General features: G+C 37.8%; 1 protein-coding gene across 1 annotated transcript in view; it reads left to right on the forward strand.

Annotated features, from left to right (window-relative positions):
• Positions 1-4437: 4437 nt before the first annotated feature.
• The window catches only part of R3HCC1L (R3H domain and coiled-coil containing 1 like), a gene marked incomplete at both ends in the record, with an annotated part of 33756 nt that continues 16620 nt past the window's right edge, over positions 4438-21573 (forward strand). Inside the window, one exon of the mRNA XM_080693900.1 lies at positions 4438-6192. Coding sequence (XP_080550026.1) covers positions 4438-6192 — 1755 coding nt within the window. The remainder of the gene's footprint in view (positions 6193-21573) is intronic.

Genomic DNA, 21573 nt, shown 5'->3' on the forward strand with positions numbered 1-21573 from the left:
TGAATCCTATATCGTGGTGTGCTTCTGAGCATATTTTCCAAATCCCATCTTTAATAATGTCACTTGGTAGCTTGAAATTAGCCATGCTGAGAATCTTTATCGTGTAGAGATTAGCAAACACCATAAATTAGGGCTTGATTTATTATTTGATTGTTAGACTTAAAGTGCTATAGAAAATACTGATGTAAATGTGTCATGTCTTTAGCTGTGATATTGTGAATATCTCAAAAATGAGGATATATTCTTCCATTTTATTTATTTATTTGTTTATTTACTTATTTGGGTGGTACTAGGGGTGGAACCCAGGAGCTTTCTACCTCTGGGCTATATTCCCAGACCTATTTTTTTTTTAAATATTTTATTTGGAAAAAGGGTCTCACTAAGTTGCTTGAGAGCCTTACTAAGTAGCTAAGGCTGGCTTTGAACCTGTGCAATCCTCCTGTCATAGCCTCCCAAGCGCTGGGATTACAAGTGTGTGCCATCACGCCCGGCCTTCTTCCATTATTTAAAAATTAATCACTTTAATGTATAATAGTCATTCAAATTGTTGACATGAACAAGAATATCAGCCAATATTCAAATACATTTAGTAATCTGATTGGTAATTTGCCATCATATGTCTGGTCATGGCAGAGTTGGATTCAGTGTTTTGGTGGGAAGTAGGCTATGTAAGTTATTATACTGCTGTTCAGCTTTAGGAAACAACATAACAGTAAATGAGGTTTAAAAAAGCTTGAGTTTGGAAAGCCATTAGCCATAGAACATGATGATAATTTAAAAACAATTTGAGCTGGGCGTGGTGGCGCACACTTGTGATCCCAGCATTTGGGAGGCTGAAACAGGAGGATCGTGGTTCGCAGACAGCCTCAGCTACGTAGTGAGGCCCTCTGCAGCTCAGTGAGACCCTGTTTCAAAATAAAGAAAAAATAGGGCTGGGGGTATAGCTTGGGGGCAGAATGCCCCTCCCTGGGTTTCATCCCCAGTACCACAAAAAATAAAAAAATAAAAACATATTTTGAATTTTTTGTTAGGTCTGTTACAGATTAGAAAACAAATCACAGAATTTATAGTTTGGAGAATGATTAAAATTAGTCTAGACAACTTGTCTTAAAAATAGTAATTTTTTTTACTATGTATCAGTCATTTAGGCTTTATTTAAGTTCTACTAGAAATAGAGCTCATTACCTGATAATAGCATTGGAGAATTCTAGAAGTAGAGTTCTTATATTTAGTCAAATGTTTTTCTCCCTTAATTTCTACAAATAAACATAGAAGCATTGAGAAATTTTGTTTTTTCGTAGAACAACCAAACCTTCAAATATAAAGTTAAGTTGTGCTGTCTTCATTTAAATATTTTTTGGGTGAGACATATTTAGTTCTCTTAATCACACATTGTGGGGCATATTTTCTATATTCTATAAGACTTGCTGGATTTTTAAACATTCTTATCACAATTTTGTTTTTTCTTGATCTTATGGACAAAGTAAAAGCCTTTAGAAATTTTTCAAAAATTGTACAAAAGTCAATTTTTCTGTGTTCTTGTTTCTTTTTTGTTTTAAACCCCAGAACAAATCATTCTGTTTATTGACCTTTGTCTGTCTGTTGCCTTCAGCATAACATCCACATTGTAGAAATGATACTGAATTATAATCTTACCATTCTTATATTAATACTATTCATTTTGAGGTCAGTTGAACGATTATCACTTAATGTTTATTGTCTTTATATTGTATAAAATGTTAAATTTCAGAGGGTTATGGTGACATAATCCTCCTTTAAATAACCCCCTATGCCGGGCGTGGTGACACACGCTTGCAATCCCCAGGCTTGGAAGGTAGAGACAGGAGGATTGCGCAGGTTCGAAGCCAGCCACGCTGGCTTAAGAGACCCTGTTTCCAAATAAAATATAAATTAGGTCTGGGAGTGTAGCCTGGAGGTAGAAGGGTTCCATCCCTAATACCACCAAGATAGATAAATAAATAAACAAATAAATAACCCCCTATTAATTTACTTCTGCTTATTATTATTACTCGTTTAATCAGGGTATGTTTACTTACTAGTTCTACTAAATTATTTTACCTTTTATATTCAGAAGTCCATCATGTTTTTTGTTTGTTTGTTTGTTTGTTTGCAGTACTAGGGATGGAACCCAGGGGCATTCTATCTCTAAGCCATACCCCCCAGCCCTATTTTTTATTCTTTATTTTGAAACAGGGTCTCAGTGAGTTGCAAAGAGCCTCACTAAATAGCTGAGGCTGGCCATGAACCGTGACCCTCTGGTCTCAGCCTCCCAAATGTTGGGATTACATGCATGCGACACCATACCTGGCTATGGTATGTTTTGATAAACATTTTGCTAATTGAAATCAAGACATGCTATATTTATGGCATCTATTTAATAAAACATACATAAGTACTTCTGTCTTGAAAATTAGACATTTTTGAAGGATCCTGGTTTGGGTAACTATTAAAATCATATTTTTCCTACAAATGGAAAGGTAGAAAGAAAATCTATTACTAATGGTCAGCCAGATGTTAAGACATCAAAAGAAAAGAGGAATACAAGCATCATGGAGATAATTGATAATGGACCATTGAATTACCTGGAATGATACAAAATTCCATGTACATGAGAGTAGAGTTTCTTCACTGAGGAAGTGTTCTAGATCAGGTGAAATTTTAGGGTTCTGGAATCAACAGGATTCATCACACACCTTCCTTTTCCTCTTCCATTAATTTCTTTGTAATGTATGTTGTGAAATTTTAATAGCAGGTACATCTGAACGTGTATGGCTGTTTCTTTGCTAGGTATAGCACCTCCTCCTTTCTCTCTCCCTCTGGTTTTGACAAACTAATATCATTCTACTACAGAGCATTATTTTGACGATTAAAAGGATTGCTTAACATGAAGTTTGCTTGGCATGCTTCCTTGTATTCAGCAGATTGTATTAGCCACCTTTGTTTAATTTTTTCTTCTTAAATTCTGTTAACTAACAATGGTGAAGGTTGTCATGAAGCTGTACTCATGTATGCTCTCTCCTTGTAAGTTTTTTGTTCTCCTTCCTCCTTCATCCTACCTGGATTGGTTTTATTACTGCTGGAAGGAAAGAAAATTTAGGCCATTGGACTAAACAGTATTACAGACTGAGTTTCTTTTATCTGAAATGCTTGGGACTAGAAGTATTTCAGATTTTAGAGTGTTTTGCATTCTGGATTTTTGGCATATACTTCACTGGCTAAGGATCACTAATCCAAAAATCTGAAATAATTATAAATGCTCCAAAATTAAAAATTGAGTGTTGACATGCCACTTCAAAATTTGCAGTATTTTGGATTTTGAATTTTAGGATTTAGGGATGCTTAATCTGTAGTAGAATAATGTCTTTTTCAGTTATTTATTATTTATTAATTTATGATACTGGCATTTGAACTCAGGACCTTCCAAGCACTGTACCACTGAGCTATATCCCTGTCCTTTAATTTTTTTCTTTTTTAATTGAGAGAGGATTTTACTAAACTGCCCAGGAGTGGCCTTGAACTTGAAATGTTCCTGCTTTAGCCTCCAAAATAGCTGGAGTTAAAGGCATGCTACAGGAGTGTACCACACGCCTGGCATGTTTTTACTTTTAGTTGGCACAAGGGAATTGTACATGTGTTGGTGGTACAGTGGGACATTTTAGTGCACATATATAGTGTGCAAGGATCAGGCCCAGACAATTGAATGCCTTTTTCTTCTCTGTATTTTTTTCCCTACAACAGCACTGTTTAAAAGCAACCTCTTCTAGGAAGCACTACCTGGTTGTCTCATCTTACAGCTGATATTAAGTTATTCTTTTGTTAAGGTTTTTTTGGCACTAGGGATTGAACCCAGAGGCATTCTTCCTCTTAGCTATACCCCTAGCCTTTAAAAGGAAAAATGTTTTTGAAATTTTGAAACAGTCTTGCTAGTTTTCTGAAGGCCGTAAGTTACTCTTTAAAATATTTTCTTTATGTATATTTGTATAGGGTAAATATGTGTTCCCCCTTAAAAGGAAAAATCTAAGATCCTAGAATATGGAGATGATGGTGTGATTGTGTTGTGTTTATGAGTACTTGAGTAGGTAGCTAACACTATTCAGACTATCTGTTTTTAATTCAGTCTAAGACAAAGCTACTTGTTTAAAAAGTGGAGAATATTTGGAAGGTAGAAGTAAATGGCTTAGGGGACTATGAAGAAAGAATTTATTTGGGTAAAATCCAAAATCTCATCAGTTTTTTTCTTTCCTTAGTTGTACACATGATTACATTAATTATTTTGTGGTGGGTTTTACTTTTTTTAACTTGAGGGTTTCTATAGGATGGATTAGTAGTCCTGTAAAATCTCTTGGTTCAATATATTGTAATTAGGTTTTGGTAATTAAATCATTCTCTTTCTTTCTTTCAGATTGAGGCGGTACCATGCAGCAAGAAGTGGAGAGATGCAGAGTTCGAGCCAAAAGGCCTGACATGGCACTTTATGTACCTAAAGCCCGAAGAGACGCAGTACTCCTAAAGATAGGTGGTAAGGAAAAGAGCTGTGGTCCTCCCAACTCTGTGGTGAAAGAGCAACAAAAAGAAGGTTTTCTCTCCCCAAAGGAGATCTTTGGAGGCAAACCTGAGGCTCAAAGACTAAATGTTAATACTGGTGGACAAGAGAATAATTGTAGGGCAGGAAGGAAGTCTGCAACAAAGTTAAGAAAAGACACCTGCCTTCAAAAAAGGAATAAAGATAGTACTAGGAGAGGATCCCAGGAACAGCAAAGAGTCTCAAATGCTGGTATTATGCCTAGTATATCTTCACAAAGACCTGCTAAACCCAAGAGGGTAGAGTCTTTGGACATTCATGTAATAGGACATGAGGAGGGGGCACTTGGCTCACAGACTTGTCCAGACATCAGTGAGGCTCGGTTTCTAAATAGACTCTTCCAGAATGTGGAAATCTGTGATATCAATAGGTGTGAAGTAAGTGAGGAAATTTTGGAAGACACAGATTTGGAAAACAGAACTGAAACTGATGTCAAAACTGTGGTGTCTCAGTTTCCTAGAGATTTTACTACTATATTGGAACCTGAGAGTGTGGTTACACTAGTACAGTTAAGCCCAGATTCTATAATTGTACAACAAGGTGTGCAAACATCCGATGAAATGCCAAAGCTCAGCAATGGAAACATCACTGCTGTTTCTGTTCCTGGAGGTCCGGATGGTGTCACTGATCAAACTTGTGTAGACTTTGAAGCTGAGAATATAGGTGATACAGCCAACAGCACAGGTTTCATCTTGGGTCAAAAAGGTATAGATTCCATTCCTGAGACTGTGGGTCCCATCTCTCATGAAATGTCCCTGGTCAGCAAATTAGAGAGCACAAATGGCATTATCGATCCAACAGTGATTAGGGAGCGTGAGAATGACAACACTGTTGATGAATTATGTGGCAAGGATGAGCCTTCTGATACACTTGTCCTTGCTCATGAAATAGGTACAGACAATGGACCTACGCGTGTCGGCGATGTTACCAGTGAGGCATGTGTGATGGACATTACAGGTGCCACACATGCTCATAGAACTGTTGGCAGTCCTTGTATAGTTGGAGTTAGACTAGCTGATGAGACTGGTAACAATACAAGTAGTTGCTCAAAATATATAGATATGAGTGCAGATGCAGCCTCTCTTCATGTTGCCAGAAGTGAGAATAACTCTGAAAATCTCAGCATCCTGACTGCTTGCTCAGATATTTATGCTCGGAGTATTTCATCTAGTTTTACAGAGTCAACAGGAAAGTTGATAGAGAGCTTGTCAGATTGTGCTTCCCTCTTACCTATAAAGAAGATTGCTGGTAGTAATTGTAACACTTTCTTGGACTCTGAACTTGGTATGTCAAATGGGACAAACGTACTTTTAGAGAGTGCCTTGGGCAATGATCTGAATAGTGCTGGTGATATAACAGCACTGACTACACTAAGAACTGCTGAAGAGTTCAAAACAAAAGAGCAAGGTGACTCAGAGAAAATAGAATTTGGTGTATCATTTCCTGAGAGAGGATCATCTGTGGAAACACCCATGGAATTAAAGGCAACTGAAGCTTCTCACATTGAGGGAAATACTGCTTCTGAGGAGAGCTGGGAATCTATGTTCAATGATGATGGTGACTGCGTGGATCCACGTCTTTTGCAAGAGGTATGTTCTGTTTCAATTGCTTGATACTTAGACAACTTATAAATTTGGGGAAACATACATTTGGAGGATATTGTGATAAACATTTGTGTACATGCATACATTCACTCATATTCAAATAACCTATAGGGTTGTAGATAGAACAAGAGCCTTTTAAAAACTAAGTCTTCTGTTTCTGAGAAACTAGAAGTATAGAAAATTTTTCACATGGCTGTCAAAGAGCCACACAAGGCTGAGGAGGGCATTGCTGGGCAAAACTGACTTCTCAGTCCCACTCAGTCCAACTTCATTCCTAGGAGTTCTCCCATACACTGTTTCATTATTACTAGAAACACTTCTAATGTTCATGTCAGGAAGCATCATATTGTAAACATCTGTTAGGATGAAGTCCAGAGCAGAGTTGTTATGAATGAATGCCCACAAATCCTTTGAAGCTTACATGCAGATGAATAGGTATGTGGATTTCTTCAACGATTTCATCGGATTCGTAAAGATGATGGTTCCAAAGCATGGGTCTTAACCAGCCGTATGGGCATTACCTGTTAACTTGTTAGGATTGCAAACTCTTTAGCTCAGCAACCCTGTGTATTTATAACTTTTTCAGGTTTTTCTGATGTATGTAAAATTTCAGGACCACCGCTCAAAGGCGTATATACACAAACTTAACTCTATATCGGAATACGAGTGGGGAACTACAGATGGTGGTCATCCTGTGGCTAGAAAATCACTTGGGCCAGGCATGGTGGCACAAGCTTGTAATCCCAGCATTTGGGAAGCTGAGACAGGAGGATCACAGGTTCGTGGCCAGCTTCAGATACCTAGTGAGGCCCTTTGCAACTCAGTGAGACTGAGAATGTCCCTGGGTTCCACCCCTAGTATCGAAAAAAAAAAAAAAAAAAAGAAAGTCATTGTTAGGCAGAAATTTGAGACTGAAATCATGTGGGGAGTTTGATGAACATAGAGACATTGTAGGGATCAGAGCATTAGAAGTCCGTAGTCTGAGAAAGAAAGTGGCATTCATAGGAGTCAATAAAGAACTGAAGAGTATAGAGAGCCGTGCGTGTGGGGACAGAAGCAGTGGGTTCTGTGAGCAAGGGTGTAGCACGCAAGGCCTTTACACACAACCGCGCACACACACACACACACACACACACAACCGCACACAGTGCACACTGATTGATTAAATGGGGATCACAGGACAGAACTGGGGCTCTGTCTTTTTAGGGTAGCCTCCAGGGGTTTTCAAAACACCGTTGCTGCTGAAACTCATATTCAGTGTGGGACCTTAGGTATATTGCTCTGTATTGGAGGTGTGGGCGTCAGGCATGCGACTCGGGTTTTCAGGTCCAACTCAGTACTTTGAGGAGTGTAGGGACATAATTAGAAGAGGACATTGATATGACTTTAGGCTGAGAATGGCACCTACACAGAGTATGCAGTATTTTTAGCTGAAGACAACCGATGCCTGGATGTCTGTGGAGGGATTTAGGAAGGAGTGGGGTCTATGTTTTGGGATAAGAAAAGAGAAGATGGCTCAAAAATGGAATTCAGGTAACAGATCCAGTTCCTAATTGAGGTAGGATAGAAGAACTAAATTGAGGAACCAACCCTTCCCTTGTGACATGTTTTCTTCTGCTTTGGGTTTTAGAAGATATAATATTATTATTATTAAAGTGTTACAAATCCATTAACATTAATAGCCCTTTGGTGACTTTTACTCTTAGTTTATTATTTATATTGTTCCAAACAAACTTTATTAAATGCTAAACCGAGTGCCTACCTTGAAAATTTTCCAATCTAAGATTTTTGGCTGTTTTCCCAGCTTGCCTATTTATTTGTTGATAATGGCTTAACATATGGAGGACATATATATAATATTTTTAACAGGCAGGAAGGTATGCTGTAGAGTAGAATGTGCCAGCCTTTGGCATGTGAAGCAATCTCCTGTGACATTTGTCCCTAAACTGCCAGCAGGAGGAAAGGCATAGTTAAATCATTATTAAGCTCCCAGAACTGCAACTCTCAGGAATCTCCAAAGATCACCCTTAATCTCTTGAAGGGAATGCCCAGAAACTTTAGCTGGAGTTGATAAAAGAGAGTATGTGGTCAGGACTTGTTTTTAGCCTGCTGAGACCTTGGTACAAGATTACAGGAATTACCGTTCTCTAGAAAAAAATTTTCATAGTCCCTTCTATCTCCTCTATTGATCAGCAAGTTTATTGGTGAGAGAACTAGTGGGGTACCAACAACATAACACAGTGTTGTTAGATACTGGAATTTGGCAACTTCATTGGCCATATCTGTATTTTATTTGAGTTTTTAAGTAGAGATAAATAAGGAGTCTCTTGTGTTTTGTTTTGTTTTCTTGTACTGGGGATTAAAACCAGGGTGGTTCTACTGCTGAGTTACACCCCAGCTCTATTTTATTTTTTATTTTGAAACAGTCATGCTAAGTTGCTAAGGCTGGCCTCAAACCTGTGATCCTCCTGTCTTATCCTCCCAAGTATTGGGATTGCAGGCTAGTTTGCCACACCTGCACTTCCTCATTCTTTTGTATTTTTATGCCTCCCATTTGGAAAGCTCTTTTGTTAAAGAAGGCCACTAACAGTGTATAATGATGAATAAAGGAGAGTGAAGGAATAGCACCCATTCCCCCCAGTCTTCCTCCTCTTTGTTTTCTTACTCATTCTCTCATATGTCATCTTACTATAGTCTGCAAAATGTCCATTTTTTCTTTTTCTTTCTTTTTTTTGGGGGGGGGTGGTACTGGGTTTCCTGGAAACCCTTTTGCCTCCGGGCTACACTCTCAGACCTATTTTATATTTTTATTTGGAAACAGGGTCTCTTAAGCCAGCAAGGCTGGCTTCAAACCTGCGCGATCCTCCTGTCTCCACCTCCCAAGTGTGGGGATTACAAGCGTGCGCCACCACGCCTGGCATTGAAAATGTCCATTTGTAAGTGGAAAATTCAAAAGAGAAAGGAAAAATCTAAGCTCACCACTTAAAGCAAATTATATGAAACACAAAGAGAACAAATCCATTTTCCATCTTGTAGGAGTCTTGTAAGTAGTTAACTTTTCAGTTAAGTAGCAAATACTGAGTGCTTAGAGTTTGACATTATAAAGACAGATATGTTATTCTTACTACTATAATAAAGGCACTGTGGTACATTGCAGCCATTGCTCTAAAGTTTTTTATATTTTATTTGGAGATATGGTATATAACCAAATGACTAGTCACATAACAGTCTGAAGGATAATTGGTATAAAACAATATATGAAGCAGCCTTATAAAATATGTACCAAAAGGTTTTGATTATTTGATGAATGATATACACAAAAGCTCCAAGTTGGACATATTGGCACCCATGTATAATTTCAGTACTTGGTAGGCCGAGACAAGAGGATCAAGGTTTGAGGCCAGCCTCAGCATCTTAGTGAGGCTCTGATCAACTCATAGACATCCTGTTTAATTAAAAAAAAAAAGTTAATGACTCCAAAAGGAGATTGGCTGTTGGTTGGCTCCCCCAGAACTAAACTGTGGTATAGTTTCATGTTAGCTGTTAAAAAAGATACTATAATTATAGTTCCCACTTCTATATTTTATCTATTTTTCTATTTTCTAAGAAACAGACTATTTTTCAACACTTTTAGGTTTACAGAAAGAAAATGAATAATGCATAAGTTTGCATGTGCCACTCCCCTTCTGTTACTATTTATGTCTTCACAGTATCTTCAGGTACCTCCAGGTCATTTTAACATATTCATAATCAATGTGTTTCTAAAATTTTTTGAATTGGTGTTACTGACAGGGCGTTGGGAACTTGAACTGTGTTCTAGTTTTGATTGAACTGTACTTTGTGTCCAACCTGTTAATAATGACTAGACTTATGATTCACCAAGAAAGAGGGAACATCATTAGGTTCAATTGCTCTTTTACAAACCAAGAAAACCCAGGTGTCTCCTAAAATTAAAAAAATCTCCTTTCTGAGCTGTTAGATGTGTATCATAGTGTTCTTTCCTGTGAGTCAGTATACATGTCAGCAGCATTTTAATTCAGATCTCCTTTCAAAGCTAAGGAAAAGTAAATACTCCAGGCTTGTATCTTCAGCCCAAGGGAGGCTTTTATTTAAGTATTATTTTCTGAAGCTTCAGTGATTCCTGGTTTGCTGCTTCTGTCTTGGCATTGCTTTTGCTTCTTTGAGTTCCCATGAGAGTGGTGTGTCAGGTATAGTGGGCAGTTGGAGAAGGGGTGGTATGTTTACTACTTTTAATCCATTACTTGTTTAGTAACAATAACAGGAAGCAAGAAGACTAGAGTTGATAGCCAGGAAATGGTCCTTCCCTGGTTAGGTAAGAACAGACAACTTCATCCATTATGTTTAAAAGTTTGGTTAAAGATAAAAAATACATATATCTTTGGGAGAATTAAATCTTATCCACACTGTAATTTGAATTAATTTCATTATTTATATCAGAAAATGTTGATACTCTGGTTAGTCTGTTGTAGAGCTTTGGAAAGAATCACTGAGGAGGAAAGGAGTGTGTAGCTATAGGCCTGACTACTGAAATGGGTAGCCAGAATTCAGAATTCCTTTTTGTATGATGACTCAGGGGTTAAAATATGGAGAGATACAGATTTGCAACAAGGCCAAGCACCTGGACAGAGAGAATGGAAGTGCTAATCACCAATTGTATACAAAGGGTCTTATGTGGAAATTGGTCAACGGCTTGGATTTATAAGGAAAAGCCAAGTGAATGTACTGGACTTGGAAGTATCAACACCGAAATGCTGTTGCTTGATATTGCATTGCTTGCCTATGTCAAGATTGGCTTGCTTTTTTCTTTTTTCTTTTTTTCTTTTGGTAGTACTGGGGATTGAACCCAGGAATATTCTATCTCCAAGCTTTTTTTTTTTTTTTTAAGTAGGGTCTTTTTTTTTTTTTAGATTGATGAGTCTTGTTATGTTGCTGAGATTGGTCTAAAACCTGTAATTCTCCTGACTCAGCCTCCCAAGTACTGAGTTTAACAGGTATTTGCCATCATGCTTGGTTGATTTACTCCTTACACTCGTGGATCTGAATCTGCAGAAGTATATATCTATTGCCTGTTGCTCTGAGAGCTAGATAACAAAGGACTAATACTAAAGTCATTAAAGAGAGATTTTTGCTATGGGAGAACAGCCCTGTATATAATGCACTACTTAAGCCAGACATGGAAAGAGGGATACTGTGTATTCTCTCTCATACCTATGCTAAAAAACAAAAATCAATCTGAATGTAGAATAGTGACACCAGGAAAGCAGGGGAATGAGATGGAGAGAGGTGATACCAGGAAAGGGGGGGAGGGAGGTGGACATTGGGTAGCAGGCACCACAATTCAGGCGGAAGAAGTAAGTGGAGGTAGTTTACTGCTCAGTGGGTGACTATAATTCACAATAGCCTATTACACATTTTATGAATAACTAGTAGAGGAGCTCAGAGACTTCACACACAAAGTAATAAGGAGATGGAAGTGTTAAGTATTCTGATTTGCATAGTATATATTGTATACCTGTATTGAAAGATTACATTATGCAAGTACTATGTTAATCAGAAACTATTTCAAATGTTTAAGGAAATGGAAATGTTAAATAATCTGACCTGATCCTTATACATTGTACACATAGATAAAATTAGGACACTATGCCCTCAAATAGGTGTAATTAAAATAATTTTATAGCCGGGTGTGGTGGTGCACGCTGTAATCCCCACACTTGGGAGGCTGAGACAGGAGGATCGCACAGGTTCAAAGCCAGCCTCAGCTACTTAGTGAGGCTCTCAGCAACTTAGTGAGACCCTGTTCCCAAATAAAGCATAAAATAGGTCTGGGAGTATAGCTCAGAGGTAGAAAGCCCCTGGGTTCCACCCCCAGTACCACCAAAAAATAAAAAATAAATACAAATAATTTTATAAAGAAAGTTATTTCTGAAAATAAGTCTCATTAGTGCCATAAGACTTTGAACTCATTCAACACTAAGGAGTCTGCTCTAGCCTTTCTGTGCCTGAGTCTAACCTCTAAGGTAACTAAGGCTCAGAATGTTTGTACTTACCTAGCTAAGTTAGTTAATGCCAGAGTTTGCACTAGAAACCATGCCTCCTGGTTTCCAACCCTAGGCTCTTACCATGACTTAAAGCCTTTGCCTCTAACTGGCAGTTCTAGGCTAGCTAGACAACAGATACTGAATAGCTTCTGTGCCTAGCTATGATCTTGTTTATATGAGAAGTAAAAGAGAAGGATAACATGTTAAGGAATTTGCAGTCTTGTGGAGCTCATGAGTCTTATTCTCAGAAATACTAGTACAATAGCCGGGCGTGGTGGCACATGCTTGTAATCCCAGCGCTTGGGAGGCGGAGACAGGAGGACCGTGCAGGTTCAAAGCCAGCCTCTCTGGCTTAAGAGACCCTGTTTCCAAGTAAAAATATAAAAAATAGGTGTCTGGGAGGGTAGCCCAGAGGTAGAAGGGTTTCCAGGAACCCCAGTACCACACACACACACACACAAAAAAAAAAAAATTACTAGTACAATAAATTAGTGTTCTATTTCATTGAATTGAAAATGCTCTTGATTATGAAATCTACCTATATTTTATGTAATACTATGAAAGAAAAACCTTTGACATAGTGCTTTCCCTTTAGAATTTTAAACTCTAGACTTGATTGGACATACATTTTTGTCATATAGCATTCTTTTACATATACCAAAGGAAACATGCAGGTAAAATAAATTGCATGAGATTTTACTTGTGTTCATCGTCCAACTCTAATAATTTCTTGTTTCAGTCATTGGTATTGATGCTTTTCCCGCCACTATTATTCACTCTGTTGTTAAGAACTTTGATGCATTTCTAAAAACAATACCCAAATAAAATTGTTATTTGATTCTTAAGCTATCTTTATACTTAAGTATATTTTTTCTTATTCTGAAATTTTCTTTTACTCTGCTGACCATCCTCTCTGTTAGTGTTTGTACTGATGCTTTTTTTGCTTGCACATATGTAGACAAGCAGTGACACTGTATTTATAAGATTTATCCTGATGTCTGAACATTAAGATGTAAAAAAAGATGCATCTTGGAACTGATGAGATGTGGTATAGTTCTGTGTTTGTCAGCTTTTCATTGCTGTGAACAAAATATGTGACACAAACACTTAAAGGAAGAAATACTTATTTTGGCTCATGTTTCAGAGGATTCAGTTCATGGTTTGCTGGCTCCAAGGCAGCAAAATTGTACTAGAAGGGCTGAGAAAGAGGGTGTGCGTGGTACACTCTCAGTGACTTACTTCCCCAGCCAGGTCCCACATTCCAGTAGTTCTTCCAGCTATTAAGGCCAGAGCCCTTATGATCCAATCTTTGCCTAAACGCCCTATCTCTGAGTCTTTCTGCATTGTGGACCACATTCAACACATGAGATTTGGGGGGACATTCCAGATCCAAACCCTAACAATATCCAACTGTGAGGTGTTATTATATAGTAGTATAGTGAAGGAAGATATCACCAAATTGGAGTTGGTAGAGAAAGCTTTCAAGAAGCTGGGTCTTGGGAGAGGAAGGATCATGAGCAGAAGAGCTATTACAGGCTGTGAGAATAGCTTGTAAAGAAATACGGAATGCTCTCAGGTCCTGAATTTGTCACTATCAGAAGTTTAAATAATTTGTTGATTTGGATTTTCTTGATGATTTATTTACCAGGGAAAAGCAGTTAAAGTTTATGGTAAAGGGAAAGAAAAAAGGTACTATTTATCCCTAAAATTTCAGAGTGATATCCAAAATTATTTAAACAAAACTATGTTGTATAAATCAAATGCTTATTGACAGAGCTCTTGATTGAATCAGTTTTGTTAAGCATGTATTTGGGCAGTTAATTAGGGCATATGTGTTTTATTTATTTATTCCAAAAATATATATTGACTATCCAATTTGTGCAAGATTCTGTGCAGTAGAGGATTATAGAGCTAAATATGACATGTAACGAAATTGAAACCTTAATTGGTGAAGAAATTGAAGATTCAGTCTTCCTTTCCAGCCACATACTGGTTTGTGTGGGCCACCTTAACAGAATACCTTGGATTGATGAATATAAAATCAGTCAAACAGAATACCATGGCTTAACAATAAAAGTTTATTTTTTCACAATTTAGAAGTTTAGAAGTCCAAAAGCAAGGTATTGATAGGGGTCTTTGCATTTGAGGTCTTTGTCTTAGGCTTGTCTTCATGTGGTCTTCCCTCTGTCTGTGTCCAAATTTCTCCTCTTGTGAGGACATGAGACTATTGGATAGGATATACCCTAACGAAGTTAACTACCTATTCAAAGGCCTTAAAAATAAGGTCTTATGAATTACCTTTTTTCTTTCCTTTTACCATAAACTTTAACTGCTTTGCCCTGGTAAATAAATCATCAAGAAAATCCAAATCAACAAATTACCTAAACTTCTGATAGTGACAAATTCAGGACCTATCTGAGCGCATTCCGTATTTCTTTACGAGCTAGTTCACAGCCTGTAGTAGCTCAGCGTATGAATTTGAAGGGGGTACAGTTTAGCATATTGCACTCCCTGAAGTCTCATGTTATCTTTATAGTAACCATATTGAACTAATCAACAAATACAGTGTTCCTGCAGGGCCCTGTGCCTCTGTACACATCCCTCTTTCTGACTTACACTTTTCACTGTCTTTTTAATGTATTTCTTTACTTGGCACTGAAGAAGAGTATGCAAAGTTTCTTCTTTGTCTGCAAACTGGTAGTACTTTCTTCTTTTGCATAGTGTTAAAATGATTTGTTCAACTTCTTTTTCTAATGTATTATGTTGGGTAGATGATTAGGTAGTCAGAATAAGGTTGGAGGGGTCTAGCTGTAATATAAAGTGTGATGTAATGAATTCTATAAAGTACAAATGACCCAGTGCTATAGAACTACAGAGGACAAATCAGATTATACATACTTTGGGGTATTTGGGGGGAGGATTCCTAGAAGAGATGGTATTTGAGTGTGTCCATTACAGAATATTATACTTTGAGATGTGCAAAATGAGAGGTGCTTAAAGCCCTTGGAAATTAATGTAACCCAAAATGATAGGCATGGAGAAACAAGATGTGTGGAGGCCTGGTAGTCATTATTCCCTGGAGGGAAGTTGGTATATTTTACAGGATGACATGAGGTAATATAAGAAAAATAGTAAATTACTACTGCTGCTGTTATAAATTATTAGAAACTGAGTGACTTAGAATAGCACAAATTTACTATCTTAACAGTTCTGGAGATCAGAAGTTCAAAATGGGACTCACTAGAATAGAATCAAGGTATCGGCAGAGCTGTGTTCTTTTCTAGAAGCTCTAGGATACGTTTTCTTGTCTCTTCAGCTTATAGAGGTGGCCCACACACCTTGGCTTGTAGCCTTCTGTCCAGAAGCCAGCAGTGGCCTGTCGAGTCTTACACCTAAGGTACATTACTCGGATACACTAATTCTTCTGCTGCTTTTTAAAAGACCCTTTTGGTTGCACTGGGCCCATCTAGATGATCTTCCCATTTTAAGGCCAGCTGATTAGTGCCCATAATTATACTTCCTTAGTTTACTTTTACTACATTCTGTGACATATTCACAGGCTATAGGAATTAGGATGTGGACACTGTTGAGAAGCCATTATTCTGCCTACCATGGGTAGATTGGGGCCAGATTATAGGAACATTGAATATTTTTGAGCAAGAAAATAACATGATCAAAATAGTATTTTGGAAGTTTAATTTGTAGTTTATGTTATCTAGAATATAGGATTAGAAAGAAATGAACAGCCCTGAGTTGTGTTTTCAGTTTTGCCATTGATATTTTCTTTCCTCCCTCCCTCCTATAATAGCTTCTTGTATCCCTAAATCTTCAATCAGAGAGAATTACTTAACTTGAGTATTGTTACATCATTGTTTCTGATTCTATATACTCAAGGCCATTTCACTTGTTACGGAAGGAGTATTAGATTGTTAGTTAGGGGACTAGATTTATGTTTCAAACTTTGTCAATAATTTGATTTGTAACTTTAGGGATTCTCATTATCCTCTCTGTAATGCAATTTTCTATCTGTATACAGTAATCGGGATAATAACAGCCCATGCAGCATGCCCATGCAGCATGCCCATTGAACTAGATGTAAAGACAACCTTATCCCACAAAATGGAACATATTTTTATATTTTATATTTAGGGAATAATTTTCAACAAAGGATTAAACAATAAAAAGTCCATTGATTCATGCCTGTGACTTTTTACCCTCCATCATTATTATATTTTACTTCCACAAATAGACATCAGGGTGATTATTTCATGCCAAGTCAGATAATATTTTGCACACCTGTTTTCAGTCTAAAATAGGCCATAAAAGTCTTCAGTCCCTCACTTCTGGGAAGTAAGTGTAGTTGAATAGTTTTGTGGAAGCTGATATGAAGGAATATCTGGTTTTATTTGTGTTTTATAAATAGATAAATCACTGGTTAAAACAATTCTAAAATGTTTATTATTACTAACTGAAGATTATTTACTCTGAATCATTTGCAAACTTTTCTTTGAACTGTTGTAGATACTTTGGAATGAATCAAATTCTAGACTTCTTGCCTCTGTTGTTGGTGGTGTATCAAACCTTTCTTGGCCATTAAAAAAAAAAAGTAGGTCTTATAACATGAAGGATTCACATTGATTATAGAAAATATTCCCCCACCACATGCAACTCCTAAGGCAAATATTTTAGTTTGTAGTAGAAATATAATGTGAGCTACGTGTATACTGTTGAATTTTCTAGGAGCCATATTAGGAAAAATAAAAACAAACAGATGAAAATAATATATTTTAATATGTCCACATACTATTGCAACATTTATCAATGCAAGAAGTCATTAATGAGATGATATTTTATATTCCTTTTTTGTATTACATCTTTGAAATCTGATGTATAATTTATACTTTAAAGTTCATCTCAATTTGGACTAGCCACATTCTGAGTATTACGTAGACACATGTGATAGGTAGCCACTATGTTGGATAGTCCATCGGAACTGTGAAGGTATCTGTCATTACCTTGCATCTCAGAGCTTTTCCATGAAGCTCTGTACTACTAAGTACCTAATCCCTCTGTGCCAGTGGTCCTACTCTTCTACCCCCTTCACAGTCTTGCTCTGTCCGTTCTTCCATCTTCATACCGTTGTATTCTCTTTGACATTTCCCCCATTTATGTCACAGACTTCTCCCTCTGTCAAGTTTCTTGCATGGTTTTTTTTTTTAGATCCTCAGGAGAGTACTGTTACCATTATGGCGCGCGCGCACGCACCCACTTTTAGAAGAAAATCTGGGTCATAAAACCTCACAACATTGAAATTGGCAGTGATTTCTTGGATATGATTTCAATGGCACAGGCAACAGAAGAGTATACAAACTCCCTAAAAAATAAAAAAAAAATATTGTCTATCCAAAGACAATGTAAACAGAGTTAAAAGTTACTAATAGAATGGGATAAAATATTTCCAAATGCTATATCTGAAGGTATATTAATATTCCAACTAGAAATCCTAAAAATTAACAACAATAAAAGCAACCAATACAATTTAGAGATAGGTAAAAGACTAACATCTAATGAATCTCCACAGGTAACCAATCTTAGTTGTCTGTTGGATGGAAAATCTTGTTTCTCTGGTTCTGGTGTATGTTACCTATTTCTTCTTTGTAGTTAATCTCTTTGAGTATTTTCTCTAGCACTGGTTTTGAAGACATAAATTCCTTCAGTTTCTATTTGTCATGGAAGCTTCTTATTTTTCCATCTAATTTGATAGAAAGTTTTGCTGGGTAGAAAATTTTTGGCTGGAAGTTGTTTTCTTTCAGAGTTTGGAATATGTTACTCTAAGCCCTTCTGGCTCTCATGACTTGGTTTGGGAAGTCTGGAGTGATTCTAATTGGTTTGCCTCTGAATGTCACTTGGTCCTTTGCTTTTGTTGCCTTTAAGATTCTCTGCTTGGCTTTCCACATTGGTCATTTTGACAATTATGTGGCGTGGGGATCCTCTTCTCCGATCCTGTCTAAAGGGAGTTCTATAAGTTTCCTGGATCTGTGTATCAACCTCTTGCTCTATGTTTGGAAAATTTTCTGCTATTACTTCCTTGAAGAGATTGTTGATCCTTTTGGTTTCACTTTCTTTTCCCTCCTCTATTCCAATTATTCTTAGGTTAGCTCTCTTAAAATGGGCCCATATTTCTTCAATGTCAGATTCCTGCTGTTGGATATTTTTTTCTAGATTAGAAACTATGCGTTCATTTTTGGAATGATCATCTTCTAAGAGCGAGATTCTGTTCTCCATGTGGTCTAATCGGTTGTTTGTGCTTTGAATTGAGGCCTTTACTTCATTAATTGCATCCTTTATCTCTTTTTGGCTCTCTCTGAGTTCTTTTTGAAGCACCTCTATTATTTCTACAGTTATTTTCCTGATTTGATCTTCTAGAAATCTCTGATTTTCAGTTTTATTGGGTTCTGATGTTGTGGGGTTGTGGGCATTTATTGCTCCAGTATTATTCCTCTTTCCCATGATTTCGGATGTTTGTGCCTTCTCTGGGTTCTTCCCTTGGCTCACTGTGACTTCGCTTAAGGTGCTCTGGATCTCGAGTCTGTGGTATCTCAGACCCCACTACTCCTTTACTGGGTTGTATCATAGAGTCTCCGACCCAGGGAGTCGATAGAGGCTGCTTTAGACTATTGAGGGTGCCAGGTTGCACGTTCTCCTATAGTGTGATATCTGCCACCGCCCCTCCCCCACTGGGTCAAGTCCCAGGGAGTACAGTACTGGGATTTCTCCTCTGGGGCCCACAATTTGACTCACTGTTCTTGAGTTCGCAGATGTAGCTGTACTGGACTCGGTGAATTCGCTGCTGCTGCCGCCGGTGGCAATATGGCGCCGCTGCTACGCCCTCGGCCGTGAGGCTGGCTTATTTCTTCTTGGTTTTGAGTTCCACTCTGAGTCCCTGCAGCGTGTGCTGAGCTCAGCCACTGGGAGCTTTAGATGCTCCCTGCGCTGAAAAATCCCGCCTGGCTGTACCGCAGCGGCTCACCTCGGCTTGCTGTAGCTATCCGGTGAATTTGCCGCTGCCGCCGGCAGTATGGTGCTGTTGCCGCGTCCTCAGGCGTGAGGCTGGTGTATCTCCTCTGTGGCTCTGAGCTCTGTTCTCAGTCTGCTTTCTCTCTGGAGCCTGGTGATTTGTTTCTCTGGTGATGGTGTTTTCTGGCTATGAAAGGCACTGATTTTGTGGTAATGGAGATTGGTTGTTAGCGGGGCTCTTATGCCCCGCTTTTCTCGGTCGCCATCTTCCCGGAACGAACACTTTGTTCTCAATCAATCGCAGAAGCCATAGCATTCAGTCGTTTCCTCAGAAATGACAAGTAGGTGTACAAATTCAATATCACTGACCAGGTTAGAGTACGAAAACATAATCAAATTTTCTTGCCAAATCATCTTGTCTTTTCTTTTCTCTTGATAATCACTTCTTAGGATTTATGTTTCTAAGGGGTTTTATAGTCAACATTGTACTACTCATAATGAATTATTTACCCTAACTCACAAATGCACACATATGCAATGTTCTGTTTGGTTTGGTTGTTGAAAAGACAGTGCCAGCAATCAAAAAATGAAATGAAGCCGGGCGTGGTGGCACACGCTTGTAATCCCAGTACTTGTAATCCCAGCATTCGGGAGGCTAAGACCGGAGGATCGCGGTTCGCAGACAGCCTCAGCTACTTAATGAGGCCCTCTGCAACTCAGTGTGTCCCGGTTTCAAAATAAAGAATAAAAAATAGGGCAGGGGGTGTAGCTCGGAGGTTGAATGACCCTGGGTTCCATCCCCAGAACCCCCCACACACACACACACAAAAAAAAAGTAATGAAGATAATAGTTTCATTGACAATACCATCAAAAAGAATAAAAGTACTTAGAAATGAATTTAACAAGAGAAGTTTAAAACTTATACTCTGAAAACTACAAAATATTATTGAAAGTAATTAATGAATACCTAAATAGGAAGACATCCAATGTTCATTTATTAGAAAACATAGTACTATTCAGATACTTCCCAAACTAGATAATATGTTCAGTGAAGTTCTAGCTGCTTATTTTTGCAAAAATTAACTAAATGAGCTTCAAATTTCTGTGGAAATGCAGAGGGCCCCAAATAATCAAAGTAATTTAGAAAAAGAAGAGTAACTTCTTTTGTCTGTGGAGGGGGCGGAGCACTGGAGATTGAGCCAAGGGGCATTCTGCCTCTGAGCTGCACCCCCAGATCATTTTATTGAAACAGATTTTCACTAGGTTGTTGGGAGTCTCACTACATTGGCTGAGGATGTCTGAGTCTGCGATTCTTTTGTCTCAGCCTTCCAAGGATTACAGGCATGTGCCATGATGCCTGGCTTTAAACTTCTTGATTTTAATATAAAGCCATGATAATCAAGGTAGTATGCCACTAGCATAAGTGTCACACTTCTAAGTGACTACAGACTCCTTTTGTTGGTGAGTCTAGTTAACTATTCTAGTTAACGCTAATGTGCCCTGGACTTAAGAATTTGCTAAAGGTTTGGCTGATATCTTCTTGCTCACTTGTGTGGTAGTCACTTCCTGTGGTCTTCCAAAAGGAAAACTATTTATGTGTTCTCTTGGGGAGGCACTTCTCATTTTATGGACATTAGTTTTCTTGGTGGTTTTGCAAATTCAACTCTTGTGAACTCAAGAAAAATTGTGATTTTATAGATTAGCTGGTCTTTCCTCTTGTTATAGTGGGAAGAAAGTCTCTTCCTGCCTTTTACAACTTACATAAAGGAGGATTAACATTGAATTTTCTAGCTATCAGGAAATACGAAGAAAAGGGAAAGCATCTAGAAACCTAGATTTACTACATCCAGAATCCAGAAACCTACAATTACTACAACCATGAAGTTTCTAATACTGACCTCAGTGAATCCCACATGTCATTATTCCTAAGAACTGATTACAAGAAGAGTACAGCTCACAGCCTTGGCATACAGTAAACACTTTAAAATTTGTCTAAAGTAGATTGATTTATTTGAATGCAAAACAATAGGCTAAGCACTTACTGCATCATGTCATTTAGTCCACATACCTGTCTATAAGATATAAATACTATTATTATTACCATTTTTTTTAGATGTAAAACTGATGGTTGGTGGAAAAAAGGAACTAGAGATAAAAGAATAAACATTTTGCTGGTATTGCATAAATCATCTCCCCATTTCTTCCTCCCCAATAAAATAATTCATTTTTATTTCACATTGCAAGTTCTCATTTTCCTTATTTGACGTGAAAAGCACAATAAAAGAG

This window comes from Muscardinus avellanarius (assembly GCF_963383645.1).
Source record: "Muscardinus avellanarius genome assembly, chromosome: 4".
NCBI classification, from domain to species: Eukaryota; Metazoa; Chordata; class Mammalia; order Rodentia; family Gliridae; genus Muscardinus; species Muscardinus avellanarius.